The sequence below is a fragment of the Rhopalosiphum padi genome, chromosome 4 (assembly GCF_020882245.1).
Source record: "Rhopalosiphum padi isolate XX-2018 chromosome 4, ASM2088224v1, whole genome shotgun sequence".
Classification (NCBI taxonomy): domain Eukaryota; kingdom Metazoa; phylum Arthropoda; class Insecta; order Hemiptera; family Aphididae; genus Rhopalosiphum; species Rhopalosiphum padi.
The window spans coordinates 12,739,695-12,750,245 of record NC_083600.1 but is presented as its reverse complement, the minus strand read 5'-3'; the positions used below and the strand labels follow the sequence as shown (position 1 = coordinate 12,750,245).

Sequence of the window (10,551 nt, the reverse complement as noted above, 5' to 3'; positions counted from 1 at the left end):
TTATAGAGTATAATAGTTATGTATATTATAAATGCACAAACCTGATTAAATTTTAAATTTTCGCGATTTAAGTCATACTATTTATTATGAATACATTTTGGATTTATTTAATTAAGACTAGGTATTTAATCCAAAGTGGTTTTTGACCACGTGAAATTACTTTTTATAAAAATGTAATGAGCATCCTCATAAACTGGGATAAAATAAAAACCTTTGTATTCAAAAATAAATAACAAATATATTTAAAAAATATATATAATATATTGTATAACACAGAATGTATAAAATGTGATTAAACTATTGTCATACAATCATAATTAATAATTAATAACGTCAAAGCCATATAATATAATATAATATCGTTATTATTAAACAATATTCTAAATTCAATCAACTAACTTCTATAACATTAAGAGATTAACAGTTACCATAAAAAAAAAGGCTACATAAAACATATTTTAATTTTTTTAATATGATTATAAAAAATTATCTGACATCAACGACATCTAATAATTATCTAAACTTATTGTTAAAAGAATTATACAGTTTTAACTTATGGAAATAGATAACAATGATAGTGTCACAAGCCAATAAGGATGATAATTTTACAGTTATTAACAATGTTCTATGTTCTAACTATAATATAGGTATTAAATAACAATATAATAAATTTAAATTTAAATATTTACAATTAATAGGATAAAAAAATTAATGTACAAGGTCGTAAAAGCGTCAATACTAGAGTACAGACGGGGTGATGGGTCACTTAGTGTCAAGTAATTCACACTGTTAGCAGAAATTTTGTGGTGGAAGAAGTTGATAGCTATTTTTTTCTATAAGTACTCATTTATTATGGGTAGCTGGTAATAAGTCTTTATGGAGTGCGACATTATGAACAAAATAATAGGGTATTATTAGATAATATCCTCACTATTCCTCAGAACTTTGGATTTAAATACTCTTATTTTTTGTTTAGTTTTAATATAATTAAAATATAAGAAAATGAATAATATAATACTCAAAAATGGTGATTATTTTATGTTGAACACTTTTAAAATAATGTATTTATTAAAATCTGAATTTAATAGCTATCAATGTGATAAATTTATTTTAATATAAATATATTTGAATAATTTAATAAGATTATAATACACACATTATTCTAATTTTGGTTTGATATTTTTTGAATATTTTAAAAAGTAGTAATAAATAATTTTAAACACTTTATAAGTAATAAAAATAACTAAAGAAAGAAAAATTAACAAAACAACAACAATATCCAATAAAAAGTATTGATACCACGTCAAATTCAACGCGTGAGATTTTAAATGTGGTGCACCTTTATGACGAACTACATATTCCGTCCAGTAAACGACTGATTCTGCTGGTGACATCGGTCGGTCTTTAAATCTTTCAGAAGAGATTTTAGCATTTTTCGCGTATCTATAATAGTAATAATAATATATAATAAATATTTAATTCGATATATAATGTTTTTGCTAGTGCTAAGGATAACTCACTTTTTATTATTAGTGAGATCTAAGATATTTTTTAATAGTTCATCCTTTTCTACTGTTGACAGGTCCATGGAAATCCCCATTCCTGCTTCAACTAAGTTGTCTATGTTTCTAGGTTGATCGTAGAATAGAGGGAATCCAAGAACAGGAACACCTCCATCCACAGCCTCATATACACCAGATATACCTCCGTGACTAATAAATAATTTTACATTGGGATGCACTAGAAAATAAAGTAGATTATTATATTCGCAATATATTCGTATTTTAATTAAAAATTCTTACTAAGTATATCACGCTGAGGAAACCATTTACTTGTCATTACATTTTTTGGTTTATCTTTCATTTCTCCTTCATATTTCCATAATACCCTTTGAGGTACTTGTGCTAAAGCTTCTTTGAATGCATTTTGAATATGATCAGGTAATGTCGACATTGCTACGACTGAGCCAAACGTAAAATAAATCACTCCATGAGGTGAGTTCTCAATAAACTCCAGTATATCCTTAAATCAATAATAAAAAATGATTAATTTTATCCTAATGATCAACTTATAATATATAACATAATCGTGATTCCATGATATTTTTTTCAAGATAATATTTTTATAAAAGTTTATTATATTAAAAATTAATTTTCTTATATTAGATATGTTTTTAATTGTTATGAACAATGTTACACAGAATAATAGTTAATAAAAAATTTAATAGTTTTTATTTTATTATTTCAAATTATATTGTTTAGATAAACAAATTATAAAAATAATATAAATTCAATTCGTTAGTATTTTAAAATTTGCAATTAACTTTTTTTTTTATTGGAACGATGAATGTATTGAATTCACAATGATATGTGATCGTTTTGTGTTTTATGTCACCTTTATATCGAAAACAATAATGTTTATTTTTTTTAAATTAAAAACAAATGAAAAGAAAAACAATTTTATTTTGCATTATTGTATCAATTTTAAAAAAAAAAATTTTTTAGAATATTCAAAATGTTATAATAAAGTTTTCAAACATTAATAGAACCTTTATAAACTAAATTACTAAGTCTTCATTTACTTAAACAACATGTAAAATTGTAAAAATAATAAAATTTCTGTTAATAGATAGCTGAAATATAAAGTTAAACTTACTATACTATACTATAAAACATTATTTTAATAATTTAATATTGTATCTATAAATAAGTATTTATTTATTATTAAATTATAAATTTTAATTAGTTTAATAAAATATAACATCAACGATATTATTCCTAGATATTTATATTTTAAATCTTATCACTACCTTTAACACTCATAATATTTAATTACTTAATACTGATAATTATTAAAATCATTTAAAACTTTGCACCTAGAGACTTATAATAATTTTAAAAAGCTCTCATATGAGTTAACACCAACAGTTAAAAAACTAAAATGATAAACCTAGTACTATCCGACGACACATAAACTTGAGGAAAATGTTATTAAATCAATTTATTTATTACTCACATTTGGTATACTTCTCGGTGTTTTCAGATGTATTCCTCCGATTGGTATGACATTTGCAGGCATAGGTCTTGGTGCATCGGTAATGTAATGGGTGTTCATGAACACCAACGACGGTTTTATAGGTTCCACCAGATCGTATGGTTGTGCATCGATATTTTCAGTTCCATTTCTTTAAATTCATGTGTAAACAAACTAAAACCCAAGAGGATAACATTTGATAATCGTTGGGCAAACGTTCTAGGTACCGCGTAATTAGCCATCAGATGGGATACAGATGCTGGATTTGACACGTCTCCAACTAGAGTACGCTCTATGTGGGTGATCATTGGTGAAGGCATTGCATATATCATTGGTAAGTTTAGCTTAAAAGCTACATAGGACGAACATTCCGACGATGGTGTTTCTGTGATGATAATATCATAGTTTGATTTACCGCTGCTTAATAGTTCTCGCATACCTTTTTGTTCATAAACGATATTGCAAAAATGACGAGACACGTTCATTACTACCGATATCATCGACGTTGGTTCGCCAAACATATTCAAAGATTCTATAGCATTCATTCCGACGTTTATTGGGATGTCTATATAAACTTCTGTATAGTTGACCCGATTGCCATCGGAAAATGGAGTAAATACTGTAACGTTATGACCGTTTTCCGACAATGATCGGAGAATTGCGCTCATAAAATTCCAGTGACTCTTGGCGGGAATAGTCTCTATTGCAAGGATTTCCAGTGCATCGACAGATCCATAAGTTATCAAACCGGTGAGAATATATAACACTATTAACTTCATCGTACAAAACAACGTGCTTATTGTTTCGGTTACTTCAAATGAACTGAACGTTATATCGAATCAAAAATAAATTAACTCTATCCACAGAGTAATTAATATAACAATGCCTACTTATAAACTAAAATGAATGTTTAATAGTTTCCATATTTTTATATACTATTTTACCTACTTATAAAACATAAGTAGGTATATGAATAATTTTTATTTATAGTTTTCTAGTTGCCTAACCACTTTACAATAGGTTTTATCTCATATAATATCTTATTGAAAAATACGTTTTAATACAAATTCGTGTTTATTTTAAAACTTTTTATATTTGAAAAATATTGATGGTCTTCTTACATCTGAATTAATATATCACTATTAATATTCTAGAGTTAGACCCAACATATATTTTTGATCTCTGAACATCAGTTATTTTTTCAAATTATACTACTTTACATATTAAACTATAAGCAGAGCGATAAATGTATTGATTTTACAATGATGTGTTTTAAAAAAAATAAATTTTTTAGTGTATGAACACGGTTATTAGTTATTACATGGTATCGATAAAATGCTTTGAATTTTAACTTTGAGGTAGGTTTGTCTTGTGTAACTCAAGAACAAATAGATAAGTAAGTAAGATAATAAGACGTAGATACATTAAATATTAACCGAATGTTTTATTATAATTTTCTAATCACGATCAAATGTTCTAAATATTTCGACTAGTTTTGAACTATTTATAAGCATGAGAAAATGTGTATTTATTTATTTTTTTATTTTTGATATGAAACATTTATTGTCATGCCTGGAGAGTAATACAGATGTGTACTGCACTATTACGATGCCGTCACACCACCGTTGCTGTTGTTTTTGAGTGGAGGTGGTGCTTATCAGTAAATCAGTAAAAGTAGCAAAAATAGCCACAGTGTGTTGTTTCGTCATAGACCTTATACCTTAAAAATATAGTATAAGATATAAGGTCTATAGTTTTCGTACATAACGTTTTTATACGCATATTGTTTATTATCAATTTTACGATTGCCGCTGCCTTTTTGTATATGCGCAGACACACAGTGATTAAGTACTATTGGTCTTGTGTTTATATCTTGTATACAATATTTCAATTATTAGTAATTTAAAAAAACCAGTCATCTCATGACGGCTCTAATTTTTTTACACGATCAGTAGTCGATAAAATGATTAAACCTACAATATTTGGATGGTTTATGAAAAAATAAATAAAATCTAGTTTTTACTATAAAGAGTTCATGATCACAAAATTTTTCAATATAATTGTGAAAACTAACAAAAAAATAAAGAAAAACTGAAATTTTTTACGCAAAGCCGATTTTTTGAAAAAAGTCAATTTTGTTTTTAAGTGAATATCAAAAACGTATAACTATATTAGATACTTGAAATTCCATTGTGCTGTATTTCTTACACAAACCATACTTTACACTCATTTTAATCTATTTATATATATTTTAAATATCATTACCTAATATATATAATTTTTTTTTTTTTTTTTGGAATTTATGCCGATATGTATTTTACTGAGAATTTATGTTTTAAAATAATATAACACGAGATTCCTCACGTTTTTTTAAATCTATATAAAAAAAAGAAAAAGAAATATTGCTCAATTTTTTTTATATTCGTTTTAGGATCAAGTTATAACGAAATTCGTCATTGAAGTTCAAATGTTGATAAAATTAAAATATATATTTTAATGATAATTAATAAGGGCGTTAATTATTTTGTTTCAATTTAAAACATTTTTTATAAGAATTTAATATTTCATGTACATATCATGATTTTTAATATATACAATAAAGTTTTTAAAAATACATTACATAAAATTGGTGAACGTTAAATTAATATACTTAAAGTAAAATAAATAACTTTAACAACTATATCGAAAACATTTAAACATATGATGAAATAAATGTAATGATATAGGCTGACAGACCGACTTCATTCAAAATTGGTTTTCTTATTCAATGATAGAATTTAAAGAGAAACACTGTAGATATAGTGACGGAACGACATCACACCAATGATGTAATCAACCAGAATACCAAAAAAATATGTAGATAACAAATTGTATTTACCTATACCATATTTTCCTACCGCCGCGTCGTGAACAAAAGTGTTGTTCAGGTGTATCATGTAGTTATTATATTTTTATATGTTTGATAGTATAATTTTACAATAATTTGAAAATGTTGATTATTGCTTATTTACATTGATTGTAATTGTACAGATATATGTTTCCTAATCAGTCATACATAATTAAATATGTACGTATTTTAATTTCAATTGTTGTGCCACAAAATTCTGTAAAACATGCAATACTCAAATAAACAAGGTTTATACAGTAAACATTACATTCTATATCATTGAGATAAAAATAAAATACCAAGTACATATCATATATATAAATAGTGCGCAATTATTTTGATTACATTAATACAGATGACCACTTAATTGAAACTTGTTCGAACAAATATATTACAAATATGAAAAATAAATTTTATTTAATTGATTATAACAAAAATACTACCTTCTACTTTTATCGAAATTGATAAAATGTTGATATCTGAGTCAAAAATGTTAATAATCTAATACAATGTTCATCATAATTTAAAAATCTAAAATCTATGGTCAACATATTTATCATAATATTAAGCTTTATATTTTATGATAAATTTAAATAGTAATGAATGGTAAGAGAAAAATAAAATGTTATCTATCCAAAAAAAAGTTTTTATATAGGTATTATAACTATAGTAAATATATAGAAATAATAATTTAATTTATATCTAATTTTAATTGTCATTTACTTGATAACTACTACAGATTATTATAAGACTATAAAATGTTTGTTTTGACATAGTCGTTATATTGTAATCGTGATTAGTAACTACATTGCGTTTTGTTTGTGAACAACATTAGTTTTGACTTTTATCATTTGTGACGGTGTATTTTTTCGTCATAGACCTTATAGGTATCAAAAAAATATAGTAACTGTTTAGTTTTCGTACATAACGTTTTTATACGCATATTTTTTTATAGATACGGAGACACGCAGTGATTAGGTACCTACTATTGGTCTTATATATTTATAAAATATATATTCTGTATACACTATTTCAATAAGAAATTTAAAAGAAATAAGAATTTTTAACGAAATTCTGTTTTTATTTATTTTACTCTATATTTATGAATCGGTTTTCATTTGTTATAAATTATTTTACTAACCATCGAAATAAATTGATGTTTCACATCTGCCAGACCCAGTCGTTCAATAATGGCTCTAATTTTTTTTCCTTAATTGTCGATTCAAAAATTATGCGCTGGGTAGTAAAGCTAGAAAATGTTTACAAAGTTCCTCAAAAGTTATTTATTTCTCAATTAACATTTATTCAAAATCTATAGTTATAAATTATAACTTATAATATTTTGTTTGTTTTTTTATTATTTTGTAATTAAAAATGTATTAAAAATGTCATTTTATACCTAAGATTAAACCTTAATACAAGATTTATTATAACTTAAATGTTTATCAATCTACACAAAAAAATCTACCAAAAATCAAATTTATTTTTAGGAGGCTGAATTTTGAATTTTTACAGTAAAAAATAATTTCTTTTCAAATATTTTTTGTATTCCAAAAATATTTTATTATATATTTGAAATTTTTACCAAATATTTACATTATTATTTTCATTATATGATAAAATTTTCAAAATATAGCTCTTTTTGAACTCGTTATAGGAATTTTGAATTTTGAATTTTTTTTTTTTTCTATAAATTCGGATTAAAAAATAAAAATTATTCGCTGGATAGTAATGATTAAAATTGTTGACATGACAAATTTACGTTCAGCAGTTCACGTTTAGCTTTGTTATTTTTCATATATTAGAGTCAAATAGTAAGTCGATCTACTATGAAACTTAATAGTATTATGCAATTTATCTGTGTTCATATTTTGACATTTTACGAAAATGTTTCTACAAAAATTATCTTTATTTTAATCAATACAGAAATTTTATAAATTTATAATACAATATTTCTTTGTTTCTTATAATATTTTAAATTTATAATATATTGTTTTTCTTATATGTATTTTTACTATATTATAAGACATTATTACGTATCAATCGTACCATACTTCTATATTTTTATTAGATCAAATGAATAATAGTCTACTTTAAATATTTATATATAACTAAGCAAGATTATAGTAGGACATAGGTTATATAATCTATTTTAGAAAATTAAATTGTAATAGAAATTCATGTTTATTTTAATACTTCTTGTTGGAAAAATGTTGGTTGGTAAATCTTAATTAGTATAACACTATTAATATTCTAGAATTAGACCCTACATATATTTTTGTTTTTCAAGAATTATATATTTTCCAAATTATGATACATACATTTTTATACCCGCAATACAATTACTTAAAAGGATGCTACAGCCGAATTTGTTGTGTTTGTTATACAATTACGAGTGTAATGAATGGTTTTTAAACTGCACTATTTCATATATCTAACATTTAATAAAAAATTGAATAATCGTAAAAACCTACATACGAATTTGGATAAAGCTTTTATAGCGTCGTCTTCTAAGCATTTCAATTAGATAATCATTAATCTTAATCAGCAATTTTTAGATAATTAGGTACTTAAATTCATTTATTATATTATACTTACTATACATACTAATAACATAAGACATATTATATTGGAGTATTAACTGATTTTACGATAATTGCATGTTATTTATGTATGAATAATAACAGAATTAATTTTTTCATCACCTGTAATATGGAATTAACTGTTATTTAAAATATCTTCTTTTTTTTTTAAATTAATTATAACAAAAATACTACACTCTATTTTTATCAAAATTGATAAAATATTGATATCTGAGTCAAAAATGTTAAAAATGTAATACAATATAGATATAGTAATTTAATTTATTTCTCATTTTAATTGTCATTTAATTGAGAACTACAAAAGAGTATTGTACGACTACAAAATGTTTGTTTTGACATAGTCGTTAAATTGTAATTGTGTTTATCATTTAAAATAACAAAAATCTGTCACTATAAGAAATTTCTACATTTTTTATGAACTTCAAAATTCAATTTTGTATTTAAAGTATCATAATTAAGAAACTTGTGTATTGTGATGTGTGCTGCAAAGTTCCCACGTCATAAAACACATATTATAATTAATTATACGTATTAATATACGTAATATTATATTATACGAACGGATTTTTCCATTCGGTGTGTGGGGGGATGTATGGATAAGGTTCTAGATTCTTCTTTTCCATTTTATTATTATCATTTTTATTATTCTTATTCCTAATCTTATTATTATTATAATTATTTTATTCTTGTAATAACATTTATTTAAATTATGCATTTATCGGCGATTGCACTATTGGGGTTTCTACGGTTTCTTGTTATCTTTCACAGAACACCGGACCGGTCCTGTGTTATCGCTAGTGAATCGGGTATAAAAGGCCCTGCGAAACGACCAGCATTGCCATTCACTGTCTATCCAACGTCGTAGCAAGACCCACCCCGGGCAGACTTGCGCGATTAAGGAAGGCATCTGATGTCTACATTTTTTGTCAGAGACTTTGATTTTTAGTATATTTTATGTTGCCTGCACATTATATCGCTTTTACTCAAATTATTAAATAAAGATTTTATTCATACCTATATTCGAGGCTCTAACATTGACATTCACTGTCTTTCCTCCGTCGTAGCAAGACCCACCCGGGCAGACTTGTGCGATTAAGGAAAACATATATTTTTTGTCAGAGACTTTTTGATTTTTAGCATATTTTATGTTGCCTGCACATTATATCGCTTTTACTCAAATTATTAAATAAAGATTTTATTTAAACCTATATTCGAGGCTCTAAAATTGACATTCACTGTCTTTCCTCCGTCGTAGCAAGACCCACCCGGGCAGACTTGTGCGATTAAGGAAGGCATCTGATGTCTATATTTTTTGTCAGACACTTTGATTTTTAGTATATTTTATGTTGCCTGCACATTATATCGCTTTTACTCAAATTATTAAATAAAGATTTTATTCATACCTATATTCGAGGCTCTAAAATTGACATTCACTGTCTTTCCTCCGTCGTAGCAAGACCCACCCGGGCAGACTTGTGCGATTAAGGAAAACATATATTTTTTGTCAGAGACTTTTTGATTTTTAGCATATTTTATGTTGCCTGCACATTATATCGCTTTTACTCAAATTATTAAAAAGTGATTTTATTCATACCTATATTCGTGGCTCTAACATTGACATTCACTGTCTTTCCTCCGTCGTAGCAAGACCCACCCGGGCAGACTTGCGCGATTAAGGAAGGCATCTGATGTCTATATTTTTTGTCAGACACTTTGATTTTTAGTATATTTTATGTTGCCTGCACATTATATCGCTTTTACTCAAATTATTAAATAAAGATTTTATTCATACCTATATTCGAGGCTCTAACATTGACATTCACTGTCTTTCCTCCGTCGTAGCAAGACCCACCCGGGCAGACTTGTGCGATTAAGGAAAACATATATTTTTTGTCAGAGACTTTTTGATTTTTAGCATATTTTATGTTGCCTGCACATTATATCGCTTTTACTCAAATTATTAAACAGTGATTTTATTCATATCTATTATTCGCAGCTCTAACATTTCCTAAACTCAATTCTGATATG

The 10,551-nt window shown here is 25.5% G+C and overlaps 1 protein-coding gene across 1 annotated transcript; it reads right to left on the bottom strand.

The window, feature by feature from the left end:
• Positions 1–239: 239 nt before the first annotated feature.
• Positions 240–3,938, bottom strand: LOC132931065 (UDP-glucosyltransferase 2-like). Its single transcript, XM_060997266.1, is given in 5 exon segments — positions 240–1,443; positions 1,521–1,740; positions 1,803–2,022; positions 3,016–3,161; positions 3,164–3,938. Coding segments are annotated over 5 exon segments (1,521 nt in total). The 5' UTR covers positions 3,813–3,938; the 3' UTR covers positions 240–1,157.
• Positions 3,939–10,551: the final 6,613 nt, after the last annotated feature.